Source organism: Nyctibius grandis, chromosome 13 (genome assembly GCF_013368605.1).
Source record: "Nyctibius grandis isolate bNycGra1 chromosome 13, bNycGra1.pri, whole genome shotgun sequence".
NCBI lineage: Eukaryota > Metazoa > Chordata > Aves > Nyctibiiformes > Nyctibiidae > Nyctibius > Nyctibius grandis.
Window position 1 is genome coordinate 8,601,818 of NC_090670.1, and position 26,149 is coordinate 8,627,966.

Consider the following 26,149-nt stretch of genomic DNA (forward strand, 5'->3'; position numbering starts at 1 on the left):
CGGCTCCAGCGGCTGAGTCACTCTTCTATTTGCTGAGTCTAAAAACGGAAACTTGCTTCTCTTTTTATGCACTGCTAAAAAAAAAAAGAAAATAAATAAAAAGGCCCCTGTTCTTGCTGAATTGGTTGTGAGCAAGAGTATCCTGCAGAGATCTTAATAATACAGGCAATTATGAAATTAATACCACTCTGGCAAATCTGCAGGGCCACTCTCCCCTCTGCAGGCAATGCTGTGGACAATTAGTTTGTGCGTGAGGGTGGCTGGGAGCATGTGCCTGTGTGAGGCTGCATATTTTTTACTTATTTAAAGCCTTATTTTCATTATCTTTGTGTGAATGAACCATGCCTGCACATATATGAACATGTACCTTGAGCTGCAAAATCTTAACTCGCTGTCTTCCTCGGTGCCTGAAATGCTGCTTTTTTGCAGATCTTTCCTAGTTGGTAATTTCACGGGCAATGATGGGCTGGTGTAATTGCCGTTCTTGCAAAATCCAGCTCCTTTTTATGGGTTCCTCTGGCACTTTTCTCCTGCTGCTGTTACTGTGGGTAGGCTGCTGGCTTCCTACCCCCACCATTAGGGTTTCTAGACAAAACATCTCTGTGATTCATTGGGTGCTGATAGAAGTGAAAACATAATGACTACTTAGAGGAAATGTAAATTTACATTTGCTAACGGCTTTAATTCATGGTTCTGAAGTACTTATCTCCTTTCCTCTGAGGCCCTTGTTTGGAGCTGAGGCATGGTTCTCCTGTGCCACCCTGAGACCCAGAGTAAAGGAATATATAGTCCACGTGCCTGTAATTTTGCAGGCTGCTGCAGAGATAAGTGGTGTTTATTCCTCCTTCTCTTCCTCCCTGTAATCTTTGTACTTCACTTCTTTAATGAAGAAGTCATTTGTTCATCTGGATTTTGCTATACTTTTAATTTTTGATGAGGCGGAGCTGGAAGTTTAGTTTCATTTAAATGATTGAATGAAAAGAGGCCTCGTAGGAACAAGTACGACACAGCCCTGGGTCTGTTTGCTTGGCAGGCGCTGCATTGAGGCCATTGGGGAGAGGAGAGGAGAAGGGGAGCAGACCTGCTCCAGTAGCCCTGCTCCATGCTCGCCTCCTTGCAAGCGCCGCTGATATCAATTACCTAGTGCTTATTGCTGAGTTAAAAGTTAACCATGGCTTTTGCAGGTGAGCTAATTTGGAAGACAATAAACAATTGCCAAGTTAAGACCAAGAAAATGTAAAGTGAGTTCTGGAATGTCAAGTCCAGAACAAAGATATAAGCTTTCTTGTGCAGGTGGTCAACTTGGCAAAGAAAGCAGGGATTTAAGTGACCTTAGCTGAACTACCTTCATTATAGTACTAAAAATCATGCCCACAGGTCAAAAAGACCCTTGCCCATGTGAAGACCCTTCCCCTGAGCATGCGTAGATCATGTAAGAATAACTAAGCATTTATGTTAATTGTAATCAGATAAATTAACCAATGAAAAGTATATTATGCAAATAGAGGGATGATTTCATGCAATTCTTTGTGTATAAAAAGGTGTTGGGATTCGCAGCAGGTGTGCTTGGTTTGTGGGCGATCCCAAAGAGCACCCTGCGCAGAATAAATGCAGTATCTCTCCTGAGCGTGTGAGGTTGGTTCATTGCACACCGGGCATGAATCCGCTTTTCCAATTCACAACAGCCCCCCTTGCTCCTCTCCCGCTCAGAGATGGGGCCCGTTGCCCTTGTCTGTGGGGTTGGGAGCAGAGAGGAGCACTGCGGGAAGCCCATGAGTGGTGCTTCTCGACTGCTGTCATTGCCATCCACATCAGTGATGCGAAGCATCTGGAACCGATCTGGAGTAGATGCAAACATGTGATTCCCAGCGCTGCGTCAGTGAGCTTGCCAAGTGTTTTGGCCTCGTCTCTGCGAGCTGTGCTGCGGGAGCACCTCTTGGCAGGGAAGAGGTATTCTCATTTCGGGGGTGTTGCCAAGCGTGCGTGGTTGAGGCAGGAGAAGCTGTCACCAGGATGCTCACCCCTGTCCTTTTAATTGTGTCTCTAGGTGAGAAAGTTCGTTAAGAATCAGGATGAGTCACAGTATTAAATGAATGTTTTGCCTCTCTCTGAGCGATCTCCAAACAGATGCCTGCCTCCAACAAATAAGGCAGCAGGGGTATTCCTCTTGGAGGAACAATTTGCAGTATTAGCAAATCAAATTCTCAGTGGGCCACTCTTGATGGGAATTAACCTCACCTACTGGGAACGAAGCACTCGCAGCGCCCAGGGTGGCATGATTGAGGTTGACTTCTCGTAGAAACGTGGTGGGCATGATTGATCGGTGGGGAGACCCTCTGCTGAAGGTTAAAATCTATCAGGAGCTTCAGAGCTGCGCAGGGAGAGTTTCTAAGAGCAGAGCAAGAAACGTGAGTCTCGTGCCGTTTGCGTTCCTGACCTTCCATCATTGTCTGCGACTTTGCTGTCAAGTTACCCCAAGCGGAGATGTTTTGCGAGTGGTGCAGGGTGAGGGAGGAGCGCGGGAGCCTGCCCACAGCAGTGTCAGGTCACTGAACCCTTTCTCTCTGCGTCACCTGGGTTGTTGCTGCTTTGCAGTCCTGCTTTGCACAGCCGGGGCCGTTGGGTTGGAACGAGATGTACTCGTACTTCGGGAGGTTCTGACCCATTTTGATGCTTAAGCAACCTCAGCCCTTCCTCACCTCATCCCAGCAGAGCAGCTCTGCACGCGATTAGCCTCCCGAGCACTGAGGTGTGGGTAGATGCATATCCTTTCCCTGGCAGCTCCTCCGGGCTCTGAAGTCTCTGGCTTTACTCAGTGCTGTCATCCCCTGGGGTTTCACACCTCCTCACTTTGACTTCAGTTTATTTTTTTTTCTTTAATGTTGCCTTTAGAAGCTTGCTACAAGGATGCTTTTAAAAAAAAATCATTAGATTGGAAAAAAGGATTCTCATTTGGCTGCTGTGCTGGGCAGAGATGGGGAAGGGGCTGGCACAGATGCACTGTGTGACCGCAGAATTATCCTTCAAAATGAGCAGATGGCTCAGTCTCAATAAACCCCTCAGAAAAATTCGTGGAGGTCTTTGAGGTTTCAGTTTGCTTCGTATTTTCTCCAGGGACTGTGCAGGAAGGAGAGAGGGGGCTGCTCTGGGCTGAGGAACCAGAGAGCTGAAAGCAGGTCCGTCCACTGACACACGTTTCTTGGTGCCTTTCAACAAAAAAATTATCTTAGCAAAAGTCATCTCATAGCAGAAGTGTCAGGCGGGGGCTTGCGCTGTGCCCCCAACCTGGCATGTGTCACTCCTGTGTGGGGTCTCTGGGATGCTGACATGAGCCGTCTCTCCTCTCTCCATCCCTGGCCTCCAGCATGTCGCCCTACCTGTCTCTGCTATTTTGCCATTTTCCTTGTCCCACCCATGGGTAGAAATGTCAAAGCTCCAAGAAAGCCCACCTTTCACACCCCAGCAGGCGATGCGAGCTGTTAGCTGGGCGTTTATCTGAGGGGAGCTTCTGACCTTTCCTGAGCTTCTCTGCGGTAATGGATCATGCACAAATAATTCACGGCTCCTGGAAATGCTCTGGCTTCAGCCGTGCTGTGATGTGATCAGCAGAGCAGATGATGCAGCGTGGGGAGCAAACTCAGTGTTGTGGGACTGTTGGGTCCTCGCGTTCCTCTGAGAATAGCTGTGTGCAGGGAGATACCAAGAGCAAGTGACTGTCACACCATCTCGCATTCCTGATGGCTCCAGGGTCAACCTACTTTCTGAGTTGCCCACGAGCTCCTTTTGTTCTCTGCTTCACAGTCATCCAGCTCAACTTTATTACAAAGCCTGTGTTTCTGATGCGTGCAGCTCTTTAAGTCGGAGGGATGATTCACAGTAAAGTTTGAGCTCTACCTGCAAACGTGTTGTCTCAGGCTCTGAAGTACAAGCTTCAAGGAATGGGCAAGAGCTCAACATCCCCTTGTTAAGATAACAGAAAGAACAAGCTGTTACGTACAGAGCTAAAAATAATTGCAAAGCTTTGAGTTTTCCTGCCAGTTGCAGCAGAAGGACGCTCTAAGCGCTGATGGCCGAATCCATCTCTGGCACAGCTCTGACCTGATAATGCATTAGAGCTTTTGTGACTTTTTGAAGCTCAGTTCAGATGAACGCAGAGCAGCACGGCTGCTTTTCTGGAGCTGCTGTGATCAGGCCAGGTAGGATATGGGCTCCTTCTGGGGCATCGCATAAGGATCCCCACTGATGGGCTGGCTGGAGGGAGCCCAGAGACCTCCACGCTCGCTGCAGAGCCCGTGAGCACGTTCACTCAGCCTCCTTTCCCCAGTGTCTCTCGACTGCAACCTTTTCCCCTGATGGAGATATCTGCCCAGCTGAGGCCACCGGGGATGACGGTGATCTGTTACGGCACAGTTTCTTTCGCCAACATACAAGTTTTTATTCATTCTTTTGTTTATACAACAGCGGCCAAGGGAGGCGGTTTGTCACCACCTGTGACCAAGGAGCACAAAGGGAGTGCAGCTGAAGAGTTTGAGCTATGATAAAATGCTTGCTGTATCGATCTGGGCTCAGGATTTGTTTCCCTTCTTGCATTAACTCCCCATCGATTGCTGGGATGACCTTAGAGCGTACGGCTTTGTTGGCCTTCTCCCTCAGCCGGCGGCACCCCCGTGGCCGCAGCCTGCTCCCCTCCCAGCCCCACTGAACCACTGGTGGGATGGTTTGTACAAGGTGCTCTGGGGCAAGCGGAGCTTTTCTTTCACCTCCTCGGTCGTCAGAGGTTTGTTGCTACATGTTAGTTGCTATAGTTAGTGTAGAGGTTAGTGCTATATGGCACTGACTTGTTATTGGTTAAGGGTCAGTCATTGTTTTAGTGCAGTATCCCAATAAGCTGGATCCAAGGGCAAGGAGTCCTGGCAGGAGTTAAAGAAGGGGCTTGAGTTTGCCCCAGAGATGCTCCCTTTGCCCATGTCGGAGGCTGTGTTGTTGCTGCATCAAAGGAACCTGGCACGGAAGCATGACGAGGGGCAGTGGCTGGTTGGGATGATGGTGCTTGTGGAAAGCCCCTTCCCTTTGACACATTCGGTTCTCCAGAGACCTGCTGAGATGACACAGAGCGAAACTCTTCCATCTTTGCAAGGGACAATGTGAGGTTGGCAGCTGCCGCTCTGGGCGCACAACATGAAAGTCAGCTTTGTCCTTGCTCCCTCGTAACTCCAGCTCTCACTATGAAATAGTTTTAATGGCACTTTTAGGAAAAAGTACCTTCCTCAGGGTTGTGGCAGGGGCTTTGGCTCCCTTCACCTGTGTGAACCTGTGTCCAAAGCCCTGGGAGCTGGGGAGGACAGCAGCAGTGCCAGGGCGAGCATGGGGACGGTGATAGTTGTCACGGTTTAAAGCTGGGCTGGCTATTAAACCTGAGATTAAGAGTCTCATGTTCTACCGACTGAGCTAGCCGGGCAAAGTGCCAGGGGAGACTCGAGGTCCTCCCCATAATCACGCAGGGAACAGCTCCACTGCTGATTGCAGTGTCCCAGCTCTCCAAGCATGAGGTGCCATTGTGTCCGGCCGCTGATGCTGTACCGGGCTCCTTGGCTTTATTTGGGTTTGCAAATTTATTGTACTTTGTTTAATTATTTATGAGCTTGGATGCTCTAAGTGGGAAGAAGAATGGCGACTCTCCAGGTTCCCTTTCGCCTGTGCTGTTGGATGCTTTCCGTGCTTGGGATTCACTGTTTAGTCCACCCAGAGACAATTTTCTGTAAAACATTGACATCTAGTGGCTTTTCTGCCAAAGGAAACGATAGGGAACAAAAGATTGGCTGCAGGGTGGCCAGTCATGATGCCACTCGGGACAGCAAATGAACGTCCCTTCTACTCCTTACACAGCACCGAGGACATGGCGATCACACCCCGGGGGCTTGGGGCTCCCACGCATACACTTCTCAGTGTCCTTGTCCTGGAGGAAAGCTGGAGAGGGACTTTTTACAATGGCATGTAGTAATAGATCAAGGGGGAACAGTTTTAAACTGAAAGAGGGTAGAATTAGATTAGATATTAGGAAGAAATTCTTCCCTGTGAGGGTGGTGAGACACTGGCACAGGTTGCCCAGAGAAGCTGTGGCTGCCCCCTCCCTGGCAGTGTTCAAGGCCAGGATGGATGGGGCTTGGAGCAACCTGGTCTAGTGGAAGGTGTCCCTGCCCGTGGCAGGGGGTTGGAAATAGATGCTCTTTAAGGTCCTTTCCAACTCCAACCATGCTAGGATTCTATGATTCTATGAATGACCTTCCCTGGCAGGACAATTTGCTTCTTGAGCTACTTTAATTCCATTTACTTAAGCAGATCGCTGATATTCTGACAGAGTCCCTCCGGCATCATCGCTGAGGTCATGGTCATATTAAAGGAGATGTGAAGAGCTCGGTGTGTATGGCTTCAGGCTGCCGATGGTGGAAAACATAGTGTTTGACGGTCGATATTAATGTGCGACCCAGAGTGATCTCTTCATGGTATACATGAGGTTGAGCTTGCAGCTTTTCCAGCTGGTGGCCTGATGGGGTTCCCTGCTGCAGCAGCATGTCCCCCTCATGTGCCACCCTTCTGTTGCTCCAAACCAAAGCCAGCACCTCACTTGGAAAGGTTTTCTCTTACAAAATGCTGTAACGCATCCTTTAATTTCCTGTTACTCGCTTACCTCTCCTCTCTCATCATTGCAGTCCTGTATCAGGTGAAGGCAGGAGGATGAAACGGGATTTGCGTGGGCTTTTCCCAGATCCTCGTTTCAGTGCAAGTGGGTTGGGGCTTCTGGGCACACCCCATTTATCTGACCTGCAAAAGGAAATGTCGTGTAGGAAATGTCTTCCTTGTAGGTGTAACGATGTGCTGGGGCTCATGCAGCCGAGACCCACGGCAGCTCAGCAGGAAAGGTAGCACAAGGAGCCATTTGCAAACTACATAAACTTGTCAGTCCAGCTCTGTTGTACAAGGAGAATAAAAAAGCCAGAGCTACCTGTGCCCCCCTGGGATTGAGTCTTCCACCCTGGGAGATGTTTTGATTATTCTCCCCAAGGTGTGGGGAAGCATCAATTGAGGCACCTAGCAGGAGCACGTTGCCACACGGGCAGCTACGTGGGGAAATTTGGGGTTCCTTTCCACCTCTGTAGAGGCAAAACCTGGTAAGCACAGCCAGGCACGTGCTGGTAGATATGACCATTCCCACTGCCCCCAGGCAGTTTGTTCAGCCGCCCTTCACCCTGGGGAGGAGAGCACGCAGAGGAGCACTCTGCAGCAGGGCTCCTGAAAGCCTCTTAAGTGCATCTCCAAGTTTCTATTGATTTTGAACGTTAATGCACCATGTGCTGGAGACACACGGGACTAAACACTCTGCCTTCCTCTCCCCTTGGCAGGAATTTCTACTATATCACCATCCTGCGTGACCCCGTCTCCCGATACCTGAGCGAATGGCGCCACGTCCAGCGAGGAGCGACGTGGAAGGCGTCCCTGCACGTCTGCGATGGCCGGTCCCCAACCACTGAGGAGTTGCCCAGCTGCTACACAGGGGACGACTGGTCGGGCTGTTCCCTGCAGGAGTTCATGGATTGCCCCTACAACCTCGCCAACAACCGCCAGGTCCGCATGCTGTCCGACCTCAGCCTGGTGGGGTGTTACAACCTGTCGGTCATGCCCGAGGAGCAGAGAAATAAGGTTCTGCTAGACAGTGCCAAGGAGAACCTGAAGCGGATGGCCTTCTTCGGCCTGACCGAATTTCAGCGGAAGACTCAATATCTCTTTGAGAAGACTTTCAACATGAACTTCATCTCGCCGTTCACGCAGTACAATAGCACAAGGGCCTCCAGTGTGGAGATAGACGAGCAGACTCAGCGGCGCATCGAGGCCCTCAATTTTTTAGACATGGAGTTGTACGATTATGCAAAAGACCTGTTTTTGCAGCGGTACCAGTACATGCGGCAGAAGGAGCACCAGGAAGCGCGGCGGAAACGCCAGGAGCAGCGTAAGATTTTGAGGGCGAAGCAAGCGCGCCTGAGAGAGCAGGGCGAGAACGGCTCCAGCACTGACTACGTGGGGAACGTGGAGCGGTGGCGGCGGTAGTGGGTCGTGGGGGGGGCTCGCCGGACACCCAAAGCCAAGCAGAACCCACACATCGGAGACGACGGAGCAGTCCAGACGAATTACGCTTCTCAAGGGTTTGAAGCAAAAAGAGGTTAAAATGTTGCCTTTGCAGTTGCCTTTGCAGTAAATGTTGTACTGTACGTGGAACACTTCATCTTGGCGTGTAATTAAATTGTCCTTTTTAGGTTTGTTGGGTTATTTATGAAGTTTGGGAGCCAAGTAGGCTCATCGGAAATGGTTGCTTGGACGTTTGTTTAAAAGGAAAGAAAAAAAAGATCCGTAAATTAGTTATGAGTACAAGATGGGAAGCTGGAAAACGTTTATGATGCTCGGCTGAAATCTATCTAGGAAGCAAACTCATTTCCTAATAATGAGCATTTAGCATACTCTCACAATACAGTATATGAGCAAAACCTTTTCCCTTTGATTTTATCTTAATTTTATTTTAATAATACGTTTTCAAGGGCACCAACTGCTTATGATATTTACGAAGTTAATGAATGGTCAATGAAGGGAACAATAAAGGTCTAGAAAAAATACGACTAGTTTTATGTATAATATTGGCTTTTAAAAGGAATAGAAGTAATTTCTCTAGTTATATAAATATTTAAAGTTTTAAACTTTTTCTACCTACTGCTGTTTAGAGTTTTAAGCTTGGTCTATCTCATATTAAAAAAAAAAGAAAAAAAAAAAAGACATACATACTTTTCTGAACTCAATGCCAATGTTAAAGACACTGTTTCCAGAATTTTTCAGGGCAGTATGATTTTAACCATTCTGGAGAAGTTACAGCACATCTTCATGTTTCATAAAGGCTTTTCCTAATTACAGTCCTGTGACAGTGTCTAATTTTAAGACTTTCTTACCCGTTAGAATACATAATGCTGAATTTATCATTCCTTAATAATTGGTGGTATAAACTAGATTAAATTATGTTGAGGATATTTGTGTAATGTCTTTAAAAACATCATAAAACTCTCTAATCCCAGCAATATGATGAAGAGAATTGCTCAATGGAAGAAGAAGATTTACACTTGAATTAGGATTTACTTCCAGTAAATCTCTGCTACACCAGATAAGAACAGGGCTGGTTTTTTTCTATGCTCTTGAGCCCTTCTTAGCGATGACGGATGAACGATGACTAAAAATGATGGAAACCAATTTTACCATAGCCATAGTTGTACGGGATGGGAGGTTGCGTGGTGCGCGGGGACGGAGCAGCGCGCTCCTGAGCAGGCTGTGCTGGGGCGCGGGGTGCGGAGCTGGAGCTCGACCGGGCTCACCCGCAGCCCTTCAGCCGCCCCAAGACCGACCGGGAGAGGGGACGGGGCAGGAGATGTTGAGGGGCTCCTATAAATTTCTATGCAAAAAAAAAAAACAAAACACAAACCTCTGCCAGGCTTGTGCTAGACATTGAGCAAGTTCAGTTTTGTCCGTAGCCTGCGCTGCTCCCGAGCTCGGCACTAAATGGCAATCTCTCGGTGCGGGTGCACGGCGACGGAGGTACCCGAAAAGGGCGGGTTTGCCCCGATGTACACGACGCTTACAAGGCTCACTTGCACTATTGCCTTTTGCCTGTAATATTCTATACACCAAGAGGGCAGGGGGGGCAGAAAACGAGGCAGAAGGCTTTAAAGACATCTCACGGCTCCACGCCTGAGTTATGTGAAAGTTGTTTTACATCTGACATTGTATTATGGCCCGGGGGGGCAGCAGTCCTGCCGGGGGCAAGCAGAGAGCAAAGCAGCAGCAAGCCAATACCCTGCATTAGCAGCTTGGAAAAGAGAATAACTTCATGTACAGCAATTTTATTTTTTTTTTTTAAATAAGAACTGCAGTTGCCAATATGATGTCTCGGTCGTATTTTGGTTTCTACGGGGGAAAATAATTCGCTCTTAAAACTGAAAGGCACTGCTGTAAACAGGACTCAACTGTGGGCAAGCTGGAGGGCCTGTTGCAGAAGGTGCGTTTTGTTTTTATGCTGTGGTGTGCATGGTTTACAGACACTAGTTGCATTTTCTTTGTGTATACTGTTTATTGTATATAGGGGATGTACGAATATAAGGATGCCGTTTTGTCATAACCATATCAAATTCTACTGATTTCCACTGTAGACGCTGTCTTCTTGTGTAGATTTACAGGCCGATCCACTGACTTTGATTGTGTAATTTAACAATAGAACTGATAAATAAAACTTAACTACAGTCTTCTGATTTTCCTGCGATTATTTATTTATCTGACGACGAGTTGGGAATCGCGCAGTTCAGAATGAACGGTCATTTTGACACGAATGAAATAGCAGTTGACAGGTGAGTATGAGAGTTTCAAATCACAGCTTTTCTGAGGTGTATTTAAACTTCAGCATTCAAGGGAAAAATCACTTCGACCTTTCTTTGGTTCAGGAGTTGTTGCAGAGGTTTTGACTGCTTTTCTGAGCAGTCCTCAGAGAAACCGGCTGTGGTTTCTGCTGATTTTAAATATGATTGTCAATGGTCTGCAGCATTATTAAGGGATTGTTCCTATGGCTTTATAATACAGGTCAATTAATGCACTGAAAAAGCTGCTGGTGGAGCTGCTAATGGGACAGAGGTCATGGAAGATGCTTCCCTGCAACTAAAAAGACCCAGCAGTGAAGTCTGGTGTAAAAGGCGTTGGGGTTGCCTTTTGAGAGGAGTACTTTGACATGGAGAAAACTCTTTTACTGCAGGAGAGGAAGGGTAAAGCAGGGTGGGGTGTTGGACAGACAAACTTCACTTCAGAAGCTGAGAAGCTACAGCAATGAATCAGGTCACACTCAAACTCTCCGGTAAGTTTTGAAAAGCCCGGATACGTGTTAAGAAAACCCTTCTGAGCACTGAGATGTCTCTTAAGTTTCTGCCAGATAGGGATGTCAGCAGCACTGGTGCTGCCAGCATCAGCCCAGGGCAGTTGGTGCAGAGCTGGGGGCTGCTTTGGAGATGGAGATGTGAAGCAGGAATATGTAATGTTAAAGGGAATGGGTTGGTTCGTTTAGCTCTGGAGGCAGCGTCACCGTCTGTCCTTCCCACCCCGCTGCCAGACGTGGCTCCTGCGCGGCGAGGAGGAACAACCTGCACAAAACCTTCCTGAGCAAATAGCACAACGTCTGAACTCTTCCCTGCTAAATTCAATTCTGGATTTCCTAAAGCCATCTCCTTGTTCCACCAGCATTATCAGGGAAGAGCGTAATTTCATTTAATCCATTTCTTGAGTTCAGAGTCAACCGCGTTGCCATCATGCTAATATCGCTGCTGCTATCTCTAGAGACGGAGTGATGAGTTTAGACCTGAAATCGAATTTGGCTCTAAGCTTCAAGAGGATCTATCAGCCAAATTACCTGTGGTCTCTGCGCAGAAGCTTTGTCATGCAGTTTCGCTCTGCGAGGATGCATTAGGCCGGGCAGGTGAGGTGATATCGCTTTTTGTTTTGGGAGCAATGAAATGCTGAAACAATATATATGCAAAGCAATCAGAATATTTATAGTGGGGGCTGAGTGTTCGTTTTCAGGACAACATGACTGCCGCCTTTTGGTATTCTCAGCTTTTTGAATTTGTGTTTTCCCTCATATGACTGCAAATAAGGTTTTCACTTGCAAGGATGTTCACCAGCAGTTGTTGACATAAACCTCTACATAAACTATATAAACTATAGAGATTTACATCAAATATATTTATTTTCTGGTGGGCATTCATGGACAGACGGCTGCAAATGACTTCTGGCACATTTACTCCAGCCCTCGTTCTGTTTGGAGGTTCTCAGCTCACACTTCATTGTTCTTCTTTGAAATTACCTTCTTTTAAATACTGTCTTTAACTTGTAAAGGCAATCAGTAAAGAGTTGAAATGATCCACGAGCTGAATTAAACCTTTCATTTCAGGTCAAATGGTTTAGCCCGACCTGGGATGGAAATGTTGCGACCTTTTCCTTTCAAAAAGCCCTAGAATATAAGCTGCTTTATTTTTGGGTGGGCTGCAGCTGGGTGTGAGCCCTGGGGCAGTTTCCTGGGGAGGGAAGGATGCTCTGGCTTTTCTGGCGGGGTCTCTGCTCCCATCCCCGCAGCAGGAGCTGCTGCTCTGTGGCTGCGAGGGGACACAGAGCCTTGGGGGGGTCTCTCTCCCTCTTTGCAATCCTGGTGCCTGGTATCCTGGTGCCTGGTATCGCAACAGCTCTGTAAGGTTGTTAATATTAGGTGAAGCACATGGAAAGTATTCTTTTGCACAATATAAGCAGGTGGATAGGGGGGTGATGCCACGTGGGAGATGTGTGCTCTACAGGGGGAAACTGGGAATTTCCCCTCTGGGCATGGCAAGCTGGGAAGCGTATTAATAGACATCATTACATTAGAATAATTGCTGCGGAATCAGCAAGCACGTACGTAATCTTTAATGCCTGGGAAATCTCACACAGTTTCAAAATAATTAAAAGTGGGATTAATCTAGATGCCAGACAACGCCTGCCTAATTACTAATGAATAAAGCTGTCTGAATGGCTGCAGCACCCTCAGCAGCATCAGCTGCTCCAGCACTTTGAAGTCAATCCCCTGTTACGTGCAACAGCGCAGGGGTCCGTTGCCACAGTGGGTAGAAGCCACCACGTGCCGATTGTCCCCATGTGCCACTGTCTGGTGCCCAGTGTGCCCCACGGTTGTGCCCCCCAGAGCTGTTTGCAGAGACCAGCCACAGATTTACAGTCATTACCGGGATCTTTGCGTTCTCTGGAGAACTGCCACACCTGGAATAACTCCTGCTGCTGGGGTTGAAGGATGATGTTAGAAACTCCCCTTTCCTCTGTGCCCAGTGCTGTGGGTATGGCGATGCCGGGGAATAACCTGTGCTACTGCTGGGAAGTGCGTTTGCTGCTGCATTTGTTGTAATCCTTAGAGTTTTTTACGGTCATGTATTTATTTTGATTCAGTAGAAAAATACATTGTCTGCCCCCCAGATCAAGACGGGCTAATTGCTCAGTGGACAGATGAGTGCAGTGAGCAGGTCCCTTCGGCTCGAGGGTGGCTCTGAGGCTCCCGTCTCCCTTTGGCTGTCCCACCGTCACCCTCTTTCAAATGGCAGTTCCTTTGGTTTCTGAATACCTGCAGATGAAAGAGCAATAACAGGCAAACAAATTTCTCTGATCTCTCTTTACAAGCGGTTCTTTGCCCCTGGAGAGATCGGTAGTAGGTGTTGGAAAAGGGTGTTTTATATCAGTTCAAAATTGTTCATGCCGAGGATTCGCAAGCAACGCTGTCTTCCCTGCAATGGGGGCGAAGGGTGTCTGGAGCTGGGGCGAAAAGCTGCCTGTCCTCTCAGGGCAGCACAAGGTGGAGATGGGGGAGCAGGGAGGCTGTGCAAGCCGGCGTTTCACCCCAGATTAAAGAACATAAAGCTGAATCTTAAGCTGTGCAAGATGAATGGGGCTGGATTGTTTATTTATATATATGAAAGTTACAGGTGCTTCCTGGGAGTAATGATTTGTGAATAAAAAGCAGCAATATGCTGAATTTTTTAAATATAGAAAAATATATTCTTACAGTACAAATGTATGGGAATAATGGGGAGGGAATCACAGAACTGTTTCCCTCAGGTCCTGTGCTCCAGTGTCTGAGTTTGCACGTGGAGGACTCACACCTGGAGGTGGCCCAGGCAGTGCCGGGTACCGTCAGGCATCCCTACAGCCGGTGCGGTGCCCGCTCTGTCCCTGACAGGCAGCTAAGCCAAGAGGTGACATGCGGGCCGTTACTGCCGAGGGGAACAGTGGAGAGCTCTTGCCCTCGCCAAGGAGGCCGGGACGTGACCGTCACCCCGTGTCCTGGTTTTGCAGGGATAAAATGTAGAGAATCACTTTTCTGTTACGTTTTGTTTCAGTTTGTGGCCAGGTGTGGTGTGGTGACCAAGGCCGTTAGCAGTAAGCCAGGGCAGCTGCCCCAGGCTGGCCCACAGGTGTATCTGATAACATTAACGTCACGTTCACTATAAATGGGAAAGCTGCTGGGGGTGGGGGGCGCTTTTTGCTCTGCTGTCCTTGTTTTTCTGCTCATCTCGATGGTTGTGATCCCTGGAGGCACTTGCCACCACTCTACAAGCTAAGTATAATTTTGTGTCTTTTGTATTTGTATCGATATTGGTTTTCTTATTTTATTAAATCTGTTTAAATTTTAACCCATGAGTCTCCCTCCATTTCCCAGTTCCCTTTCTTGGTCAGGGAGGGGAGATTAGGTGGTGGAATAAGTGGTTATTGTTTAGCTCCAGGTGCAGGCTAAACGGAGATACCCTAGAAGACAGCATGAGTTGGTGAGCTGCAAGCGTGCTAGTCCTCTCCTCAGAGGAGCACGCGTGGGAGCAGGGACCCCCCTGCTGCTGGTGCAGAGCGGCGGTGCTGGGACTGCTCAAGGCAGGTGAGTGGGCGCACAGAGAAGGATGGTGGCTGTGATGGGTCCTTGGCACAGCCCCATGCCCTTCTGCCCTGCTGCACTTTGGGCAGCACCGCTGCATTTCGGCTGCCTCCATAGAATCATAGAATTGTTTTGGTTGGAAAGGACCTTTAAGATCATCAAGTCCAACCGTTAACCTGGCACTGCCAAGTCCACCACTAAGCCATGTCCCTCATCACCGCATCTACTCGTTGTTTAAATACCTCCAGGGATGGTGACTCCACCACTTCCCTGGGCAGCCTGTTCCAATGCTTGACGACCCTTTCGGTGAAGAAATTTTTCCTGATCTCCAATCTAAACCTCCCCTGGTGCAACTTGAGGCTGTTTCCTCTTGTCTTATCACTTGCTACCTGGGAGAAGAGACTGACACCCACCTCGCTACAACCTCCATGCTGGGGTTGCTCACGGGGTCCCTCCACGGCTCAGCGCTGTGCTGAATCCTGCCCAGGGAGGCCACGTGCACCAGGCTCTGACGAAATAACTCTGGATGCTGGGGCCGATTTGGCGTGCCGGGGAGGCAGTGCCGTTGCCAAAGCAGGCTGAGGGGACAAGGTTTGCAACAGCAGCTTTCTCAAGCAGTCACAGATTTCATGGCAGCAAGAACAGGGCTGCTCCCTTCTGCCATGTCCTCAAGCTCCATCATGGAGAGAACACAAATTAAAGCTGATGATGGCCTGCCTTCCTCGGGTGCCCTTCAGAGCACGCCACGCACCACAGGTGCCTGGCCAGCCGTGCCGATGGCGTGCGTGGGACTGGCTCTGCAGGGACGCGGTGCTGACTCACGCGCTGTGGTGCAGCTTCCCCTCGTTGCTGGGTCACACTATTGCAATGCTTTTTTTTTTCCTTGCTTTTTTTTTGTTTTTTCTTTTTTATGGCCTTGCTGAGAAAATGCTGCATCGGCATCAGCACATGCAAAGTGCTGCCTGCAGAATTTTAACTCTCTCCCAGGGCCTTTTGGGATGTCACTGCCCGTCTGGAGGGGGTCATGCAGGCTCTTTGTCAAACATCACGTTGCTTTTAAAATTACTTTGATGGCTCTTTAAGGCAGTGCCCTTTCTGTGGCCCTATGCATTTGTCAAAGCCGATCTCTCTCTTTTTCCCCACGGCAGGGCAGAGGGGCAGCGTTGTCTTGTTGGGCTGCACCGATTTTCTGTGAGCGGTGGGGCAGATTTTGGATGTGCAAAGGGAGATCGGAGCTGAAGCGCCTGACTCTCAAATTTCCCCCAGTGGTGCTCAGCTCTTGAGCAGGATGGGGCTCGCTGAACACGCTTTGCTGGCAGAGTTTTTCCTCCCAAGCCACCTGGGCAGCAGACAAGACATCGCTGCCTGGGGTAGAGATTTATAAGACACAGGCCATGAGCTGTGATAAAAGGGGACTGGGCCCGGCACACTCCTGCCTGCTGGTTCTTTGCTAAATCTGACAGCCCATGCCCTAAATCCTAACCCAACCAGCCCATTTGACCTGGCTGCTTTTCTGTTGCTTCCATACAAAAATGAAACACAAATCAAAGATTGCAGAGGCAACACTAGAAATTAAGATCTAAAGATGACTGCTTAAGATCTAAAGGTCCCACTGCTGGGACCTCTGCCCTTGGGGACAAAGTCTCCTCCTCCTTGGCCCCATCTGAGCTCCAAGGTGGAGGTCTGAGCTTGGAGGTGCTGAGCATCAGACATGGGGTCCTTCAGCTGCTCCTGGCTGGCAGGCAGGGGAGAGGTGAGCTACCACTGGCACGTTATTTACTTGAAGCCATAATGGACCTGTTCTTTCCACTGCAGTCATGCTTTTGGCCTTAGAATACGTGCTAAGATCAAAAAAAAATTACAGGGGGGAAAAAAAAGCATTTATTGAAAGGATTTATACGTGCTGGCCAAGTTCTGCTTGGTATTCAGAACTGGAAGAAAGTAGGAACCTTAATGTTTACATCTGTACCAATTTAGGCTTTAATTTAGGCAATATAATGCAATCTATCTTTCTCTGGATTTTAATAGCTTTTCTATTATTTTGCTCCACAGATACTTGGGAATGTGAGCTCCTTTTCTACGTGACTACTTAGACCAATAAAAGAGCTATTTACTTAACACATTAGTTTGCAGGCAGCCTTCTGTGAGCCTGCTTGTGGAGGCTGCCTGCCGTCCGTGGCTGTGGGTATGCATATGCATAATTAATAAATGTTATTTGCTGGACAGCTATTCCTCAGTGTCTCAGCTCTCCTTGACCGAGAAATTCTGTCTCTCTCAGATCTAATGAAAGGTTTAGACTTTTTAATTTATTTTCTTAGATTAGACTCAGAAAATAACCTTATTATGCTAATAGGTAGATTAGTCCCTGAGGAAGGTAGGAATAAATGAAAAAGCAATAGGTGAAAAATAGGCCAGATCTGTTATTACAGAAGAGTCTTTCTGACCTTTTAATTTTTGGTTCAAAACCATGGGAAATCAGACTCTGGGAGCTTGCAAAATGCAGCCAGCCGGCCGTGCCGCCCCAATAGCTGTTTTTCTGTGCAAAATGATGGAATTTCTACTAGCCCAAACCTTTTTTCTAGAAATACATTTGAAGTGCCTGTTGTATTAAATCTACTTTCAATTGCGTCAAGTCCATAAAACTCAATGTATGCATTAAATCACATTTTGGACTGTACACACTAGAGGGAGCTATGGAAAAACTAATCCCCCGGCTGCTGCCAGGCTCCTGCCCTTCTCCCCAAAGCCCTGGCCCCTGGCTGCTCCTGCCCTCTCCGTTGGGAGAATAGGTGTCTTTTAGGCACAAATCCTGAAAAATAGCTGTTTGGGGATGTTGGAGGAGCAGTTTTGGTGAAAGTAAAGTGTATTGCTTGAATATGCTCATGTTTGTCAAAAGTTTTCGATGGGAAAAAGGCTTTTATTTCCATCACATCAAAATGTTCATTTTGAGAATGTCCCTGATTAGGGGACGTTCGTCCTTTTGGATGTTGACCCTGTATTCCTGCTCCGTGCTGAAACATTGTGCATACAGCTGGGAAATGCTTTTACACAATATACCGCTCTGGGGAGGACAAATTGCCACTGTTGAAGGTATCCAGGACCCAAATAAAATGTTTCAGGGGACTGGAAATTATTTTTGCAACCTTGTTTCATCTGAAATTCCATCTTTTTCTTCTGCTTCCAGCATCTTTGCTTTCCAGCCCAGGAGCAGGAGTGGACCACCGTGGTCCCCATGTGCACATCACCCACAAATTTGCCTAATCTCTTCTTAAAATCCCTTGTGCTCCCAATATCTGCAGCTTCCCACGGAGAGGAGTCCTTGGGACTGGGGGAGAGGGAGCTCCTTTGCTTTTCTTCTGCCTGATCCCTCTTTGTGTTGGGCAACAGGGAATGGGATCTCCCAGCTCACCAGAAGAGTCCCAGCTTCCAACGGCCTCCCAGGCCCCAGTTTTCCCCAGTTATATGATGCTTATTTATAAAGGCTGAATTACGATGGCAGAAATGCAGGTAATTTTTTTTTTCCCCTCCTTTGGAAGCTAATATTAGGAACTGGAGATATAATCCCCACACACTGGTGGAGCCTTGAGGAGGTTAATGCGAGGCCAGGACATGCCATACAGCTGCTCCAAGGGCTGTATTGTCACAGTCACGACTTGCACTGACGGCTTTATGGAAGAAAAGTGGGGCTGTTACCGGAACAAGGCAGAAAGCAGTGCAGAGGTATGAGAATTCAGCCCATGCTGTTATTACTGGTTGTTACAGTGCTGTGTATGTGAGGCCTGAGCGATAACAGGCGCTGGCTGTTTGCTTTGCTGTGTCACAGTACAACGGCATCTTTGTTGCAGCTTTGATGAGCTGTCTAGGCTGCAGCTCGAGTAAGGGCTGCTTCTCCGTCTGTAAGGAAACATCATCTCTGTTAAGGCAGAAATATTTCCTTCTGAACGACAAGAAAAAAACAGCCAAGCAGTGGTCTTGTCAAGTGCTGTTCCGCGGATAAAACAGAAAATAGGACAAAAGTTTTCTCCCATCAAACAGGATTAAAAGAGCAGACATCTCATATTTATTTATTTCCTCTTGCTCCTCTGCTTTTTTTGTGTCCCCAGCTGTGTGAAGTTTCAAAGGGGCTCTGGGTCTGACGCTGCAGTTCCTCAAGAGACATGGCACTGGGGATGAAGAAATCCAGTAACAGGCTGGGAGAAAGAAGCAGACACTAGCTAAGTAGTCAGGAAGGGTTTCCAGGATTTCAGCTGCACCGTGGCATGGCAGTGGATGCACGGCTTGGCGGGTGGGATACGCACACCATCCCATTTTGAGGACCACGGGGTTTGAGCCGCAGTGGTGCCAGGAGTGGCAATCCTTCCCGACCTCTTCCACTCTCCCACAGTGATTAGTGCACCTCTTGTAAATCACAGGGAAAAAACTATTAGCTGAGTAATGTTTAAACAAAGCATCTGTGTGTTTTGGTACAGTGGGGAGTATGCGGGCTGCGCTGCGCAGCCTGGCCCAAGGTCAAATTTAGAGCAGCCTTTAGCTTCTGGTGAAGCCTGACATGCGCCTCTGCCTGGAGTGGTGACACTGGAGGAAGCAATGGAGACCCATCTGGGAAAGGGAGAATACCCCCTTAGCATCAGCCACATCCTGAGTCCACCAACAGCCCAGGGAGGTTTATTTAAATCAGAGCCGGAGACGTTATTCCAATGTGATCTAAAATACACAGCAGACACGGTATCTGTCGGTGCTGTGATCTGCAGGATCACAGTCACTGGGCATATTGGGAAACAATTTTTCTCCTTCTCGGTTGTATCTCAGACTCCCTGAAGGCACAGCTGAGTGCTGAGTTGTGCCCTGTGCGTTGTTCCCCACTACTGTACCTAGTTTAGCTAGAAAAAAGGCAGTAAGGCTGACAGAAGCCACTCTGCAATATGGTGCAGCGACTGAAAGTAGAAACTCGGCTTTTTATGGCTCTTGTAGCAAGGCTTCCCATTTAGCCCAGGAGTAGCAGCTGTTCTCCCCGTTTACAACACACAAACAGACTGCATTGTTTTCTGCTTTGCCTTTTTTATTACAGTAGATATTGGATGGGTAGCTAGCGGAAGAAAAAGCAGGGGAAGACCAGCCCAGCTGGTTGGCTTTCAGATGTTTGGGAACTGAAGGAGCTCAGCGCACACTCTTCCAGGCGAACACAGCCCAGGTGCCCCCACAGATGATGCTGCTATCTGCGAGTGTGTGGGATGGGGGTCTTCTTCAGGGCAGAGCGTGCAGGCAGGTGGGTTAGCGAGCTGGCAGTCCTGGGGGAGCCTCATGTATACGGGACGTGTGCGAGTGCTGGGAGACGCCCCATGAGCCAGGCAAGAACCAGCCTGCGAGGCTGGCTCTGCACAGCTCGCGGGAGCACTGCAATCAAAAGGGACTTTTTTCCCTCAAGTCATCAAACATGACTGCATTAATGCGAGGGAGCAGGCAGCTGAGCAGGCAGGGGCCATTTTAACAACGTGGTAACGCCTTTTTTTTTTTATCTAAGATCACACCTGCAAATGGCTGAACCAATTTCTGTAATTCGGGCTCATCTGTGTCAGGTGCTCAGGGGGTGAGTGCTTCCTTGGCTGATCCCTCTGCAATAAGCACTGGATTTTTGAGAGCTTCCTTGAGCTCACCTACCCTCCCAGCTGCTCTCATGGTGTAGCAAAGCAAAGGGGCTTCTGCCAAGGCTTGCCAGGCTGGCTGCTCTGCAGGGGTCTCCTCTGCCTTCAGGTGACTTGAACTCTTGTGAATTGGCAGCAGGTTATTAGCCCTTGCTGGAGGCAGAGGCTGGGCCAACACTCCGGTTCCTTTAGCTCATCGCTCCGGTGATTACAGCTTGACTCAGCCTTGCAGTGCTGGTGCTCTTCCTATCCGAGAATCTCCTGGGAGCCAGAGGTTTTGGCAGGCACTTCTCTGGTGAAGGTAGTGTCGCTGGGGACTGGGGGTTCCTTTACCACGACTGTCTCCTGTGTGCCCAAATTGGCTTCAGGCTCCAGCCATCGAGGGAGAGGAGCGGTGCCAGCAGGCGGTGAGTCAGTGCGCTCCCTCGGTGTTTGCTAGGCTTGGGTGGGGTTCCTCAGAAATGCCAGTTCACTTCCAGAGAAACATAAATCACTACGTTGATACAAGCTTCAGTGCTGCAGAGCCCTGTTTAACAGCCAGGATGGGGTTTACAGTTAATTTAAAAAAAAAAAATAGGAGAGGGCATGTGAAAGCAAAACCCAAATGTCTTTAATAATTATCCCAAGAGCAAAAACTTTCACTCTTCCTTCGGATGATGACAAACACTGGGGAGCAGCCGCCCCCGGAAACTCGGGCCCCTCCTGCCTCCCCTCCCTTTGAAGCTTGGTTTCCTTCCCCTCGGCAGTGCAGCGACGTGACTGGGGACAGCGTGTTCATCTCATGCTGGCACTCTCGCTTTCTGCGGGGCTGTCCCTGACTGCTTCTGCAGCCGCCCGTGTCCTCCCTGCAGAGTGGCTCCTCTATGGCTGCTTAGGAGAGGGGTGAACGGGGCAGCCACGTCCTTTTGCAGGCTGCAGCGAAGGAGCAAGCCCTCCTTCCCCATCTTGCCTGGCTCTGCACATCTCTACGTGGGTGACTTGTGTGGGCCGGGGGGGACAGGAGCGCCCTTTTCCTGGAGGAAGGGACCAAGCATTGTCCTGTGGGTATCCCACCGCATCAGTCAGCAAAGAAAAATTCCCAAATCCTTTTGTTTAAAACATCTGGACTTCCCTTATCTGCTCCCACAAATTGAGAGCGTCTTTTCCTGCCATCTTGTTGCTGATCCAAGTCAGCTCATTTAAAAGCCTGAATACCCGATAGTTGGGGTCTTGTTTGCTGCATGTACCTGATGCTCACAACCACCCACAGCTCATTGCTTCCCTTGTGAGCCCTTGTTCCCCTTCGGTGTTTCTACTTTCAATGTTACATTCCTTCTCTTGCAAGTCCAAAGAACAAAGCTGTCCTCCCCACGCACTCAGGTGCTCCTTCTTTTCCTAACTGAGCTCTGCAGTGCAGAGTTATTAATAAAAAATCACAACGTCATGTACAGCCTGTACCATCACATCTGTCAATGTCACCACCACGTGAGATTGTGTGTTTTTTCCACCTTCTAGTGTCTTTGAATCAGTGGTTGTTTAAAAGGAGGAGGAAAGCTGAGAAATCCCTCCCTACCTGACAGAAGCCATGAGTGATTATTTCAGTTTGGGGTGTGGCAGTTTGATATTGTCATTCGTGGTTATTAAAAACAGTTATTTGCCAACATTCACCTGCTAAAAACAAAAGATCTCTAATACTCTACCAGGATATCTCTTATTGAAGGTGTCAAACTGATCGTGGCATGTCTACCTTTTATGTAAAACATTGTTTTTCTAAGCCATGCTCATGGCCTGCGTCTCTGCTTACACCTCGGTGACACGTGTAAGGGTAATATTCAGCTGTGACCATTAAAAGCAACTTCTGCTCGAGTGGGGTGAGGTGTCGCAGACTTCTTTTCAGCAATTCCCGTAGTCAGCACAGGAATGCAGTGCGGGACCCGCTCACAGCAAACACTGGGTTTCGCTGCTGCGCAGATGAGTGATGTGCAGAGCGACGGTGAACTCAGAGCCCCTCTGCCCTGGCACATTGAGGAATTCAGGACAAAACCTTCTGAAGAAAACTTTGCAGCAAGAAAATGAAACACAACAGCAGGTTAGAGACCAGGGCGGGACTTTATGGTGGGGGTGAGGGTGGATCTTCTTCTCCACACACTTTCTTTTCCTGTTTTCCTTGGGGCTTATCGCAGCAGGGGTGGGAGCTCGAATGAGTTACCTCCTGGTGCTCCCCATAGCAGTGTTTGGCTCACTCTGTTGATTGTTGATTGTCTTGCAGCCTTTAACAGCAAGAAAAGGAATTAGCTTGTAACTTGCTTAGTCCCTCAGAGGATTCACAGTACCACAAGAACATGGAACAGGGGAGTGTCAGAGCATCATCGTGAAGCACCAGGTCCTTCCAGCATGGGATGCAGAGGAGCGCTGGGTCTCACGGCCCCACAAGGCGATCTGCAAGCGGGTGTGAAGGTGACACTGGCCCAGAGAACGACTGCAGCCTTCATTAGTCCTCTTGGCCCAAACGCTTCTGAAGTAGTATCTTTCTATATGTATATACATTGCCACCTGGGTGCAGCTCTGCAGCCTTTTTTCTGCTCTGTGCACTTATTTGTTCACATTTTGCATCCATGGGCATGTCAGCAGGGCTTTGCAGAGGGCAAGCAGGGCCATTGCCATGGCTGGCCCCCAAGGACATGGCAGGGACACGCGAGAGTTGGCAACAGCCTGAGTTTCAGGGAGCGTGGGAACCCAGCTGCTGGCGTGGGCAATGTGGCTTGTGCCCTTCTGTGCTGCAGCCGCTGCTCGTGAAAATGGGACCCAAATGGGTTTGTTGGGAGCAAGCCAAAGCTGGGATTAGAGCGTGACTATTGTGTCTATGGGGAGGGTAATGGCGGCCCCAGACCAGCTCACTGTGTAGGCAAACAGCTGCTGGGAGCATTTGGTGGAGACACGGGGACAGGGTGATGGCCACGATGACACTGGTCCTCCTTGTTCACTGGTATGTGAAGCTACCTGGGATTCTTATCACTTGAAGGAGTTTAAAATCTCATGGACCTTGGGGGAGAAGGGGAAAACTCGTGTGGGCTAGACAGGAGTTAGGAGATCTCTTCCAACTGTAAAAATCTGTGACTGCCTTGTGCTGGTTTATGTGAGTGGTCATTTACTTCCCAGCTAGAGAGCTGCACGGTGAGTGCAATGGAAGGAAATCCCGCTCCATGCTGGAACTGCTCTGCATCACGGTGTTTGCAGACGCTAATTTCTCTGGTGCCCGGACAGCCATGCCCTCCCAGTGCCACCAGTCCTGCCCTCCCACATGTGTGTGCTTGGCAGCCCTGTGCAGTGCAGAGTATCAGGGATATTTCTTCCTCCATCATTACAACTACCTTACACCACGTGCTATTTCTGCTGTTTTATTTAGCAGTAAAGAGCAAAAGATCGCTTGTTTGCTGCAGTCTGATGGGGTGAGCGTGCCGTGGTGCATAATGCAGGAAGGATAGTGAGTCTACCTGCTCCTTCTGCTGTCCATGGGCTATTCACAAAAACACCCAATATCCCTTCCCTGCAGACGCCTGCCAAAGACACAAACCTCTCCTGCTTTGTAGTTCCTGCCCAGGAGGTTTGGGACACAGATGAGAAGCCGTACAGTGAGGGGCCCCAGTCTGGTCCTCTCTGGCTTCCTTCCTTTCCCTGGAGCAGCCCCAAGCACAGAGGTCCAGGATATTCCTGTTTCTCCCTTCTGTGGCAGGATTTAAGGTTCACCCAGTTGGTCCTCTGCTTGTTCAGAGAGTTGAGTGCACAACCCAGCTGAGCATCCAGCCTCGAATATCAGCCTTCTAAAACCACCAGCTAAGCAACCTGCTGAAGTGCTGGAGTTTTGTGCAAATCCCAGCCCAGGTCACCCAAGCATGGGCACTTGGCTGCCTCGAATGGATGGTGTGAGCAGATCTCACGCTTCTACAGCGTGCAGCGAGCTGGAGATGTAAAACACCTATGTGGCTACCCAGAGAGAGGAGCCTGCCCTGCGCCAAATACAGGACGTGGTGTGAGTCAAAATGAGGGACACCAGAAAATAATAGACTTCACATGAAGAAGAGCAATAATTTGCAGCTGTAAATCACCTTTCATCTACAGATCACAGAGGCATCTCAAGCACTAATTAACACAGCCTTGCAGCATCCCTGCCCCATAACTAGCACGGGGCGATGGTTATTCCATCTGCTGGCATGCGGCCACGTGTCCTTGCAGGCACCTGCAAGAGGGAACTGGCTTGCGAGTCTGGTCCTGTTCTACTTCTCACGGCCACGCTGGAGGTGCCCGGGCACCTGTGCCAAGGTGCTGGTGTGTGTCCCAAGCGTGAGCAGGAGGTTTGGTGTCTGCTTCCACAGCAGGCAGGTGAAGATGGACCAGGGCTTTGCAGCAGTGAATGGACAGCAGGAGCAGAACCCACTCTGGATCCAATCCATCGATGCCTTGGCTTTTATTTGATATTTTCTATGTGGAAATCACTATTTAGCTCGAAGCAAACTTGAGTGAGAAAGGTAAGCCCTCCCAGCAGCACAGAGCCCTAGCAGGGTTGTAAATAAAGCATGGCAGGAAAGCTTCCAGTCTCCTGAAGTTTTCATTAATTTATGTGTGTGTGTATATAAAATATATATATTTACAAAATATTTTTTAAAAAGCTAGATTAACCTTAGTAGTTATCTATATAAAGTTGGAGACACACCCAAAGCACTTGTTAACTAGGGCACGGAGCACGGAAGACAGGTTCGCAAGGATCTGTACGTGGGGTTGTTCGTATTCCTCGGGCAGCGCATGGAAGCCTGGCCAGTCCCAGCCTCAGTCCCCTGCTTCCCTGAGTCAAGGCATCTTTCCTAGGGAAGATGAAAGATGCTTTTCTGAGAAGAATTTAAGTGTGAGAGAGAGAGAAGAAGTGGCATGATCAGGAAATTGCTCAGTTAGCTGTACGTGTACCAGGCTCATCTTCCCTCTCCCTGGGCTGGGTATCTACAACACACTCTGCAATACTCTGGTGCCTGAAGGATGTAACAGGAGACTCTGGGCTACAAAACTTGTATATTTTGAGTTTTCAGTGAGCAAAATGAAGCAGAAGTTACCGGGCTGCATGTGGGAATTGAAATGTAAGACCATGAAATATGAGAGAGGGGAATCAGACAGGGTAGTCTCTCTCTGCATTCAAAACCTCTATGAACGTTGTTGAAATACTGTGTGAGCATTTTGCATGGCTGAAAATAGCTCTACGAGGTGCTGGGTGACAGTGAAAGCCAGCCCCTGGCATTGCACAGCTCCCAGCACCTCTTTACTGTTACACCTGGAGCTTCGCTGTACAAAGGACACTGGAGTCTGCTGTTTTGTCCATGTTACAAGTGAGTAAATTAAAGGTTAGAGAGATTGTAATTTGCTTCAGGACATGGAGAGTATCGGGGCAGGAGTGAGACCTGTGAGCCCTTGCTGACAGTGCCTTGCTCCGACTTCTGCATGATGTGGGATTGGTTTCCTTTGTTAAAAATAACCTTGTTTATAACCTCTGTTTCATGATTCAGCTTTTCTTCAGTCAACAACTGATCCCCATCAAAGCAGGGTAGCATCAGATTTCAGGCGGAAGATGCAATAGGCTGTTGCAGCTCAGGGATGCTCCTTGCAAAGGGCAGTTTGATTGAGGAAACGAGGGATAACTTGTCAAAGGGCTGCTCTTTTTGGAGAGGAGTTCTCCTCTCTGGGATCACTGTGCCTGGAGCTTCTGTTGTGCGAATCCCCACCCATGGCTTCTGCCCTGCCAGAAACACCGGTGCCTCATCACCATGAATGTGGCCCTGTGCAGGCCCAAAGGTACAGACGAACGTGGTTTTCCTGGTTCCTCTCCTCCTCCTTGCCTGTAGGTCGGAGCACCAGACATGCATCACTCTACATACGAAGACTCAGAGCCCAAACAGTGTCACAGCTACTGGTTTTACGTCTAAAGCGAGAATCCTTGCCAAGAAAACATCTCCTAGAA

At 48.8% G+C, this 26,149-nt stretch overlaps 1 protein-coding gene across 2 annotated transcripts in view; it reads left to right on the forward strand.

Moving 5' to 3' along the window:
- HS6ST2 (heparan sulfate 6-O-sulfotransferase 2) overlaps window positions 1-10,337 on the forward strand; it is a 134,951-nt gene extending 124,614 nt beyond the window's left edge. For both annotated transcript variants that reach the window (XM_068412096.1, XM_068412097.1), the window contains exon 2: window positions 7,401-10,337. In XM_068412096.1, the coding sequence (XP_068268197.1) occupies window positions 7,401-8,103 (703 nt within the window). In that variant the 3' untranslated portion in view covers window positions 8,104-10,337. The remainder of the gene's footprint in view (window positions 1-7,400) is intronic.
- The last annotated feature ends 15,812 nt before the right edge of the window (window positions 10,338-26,149 follow it).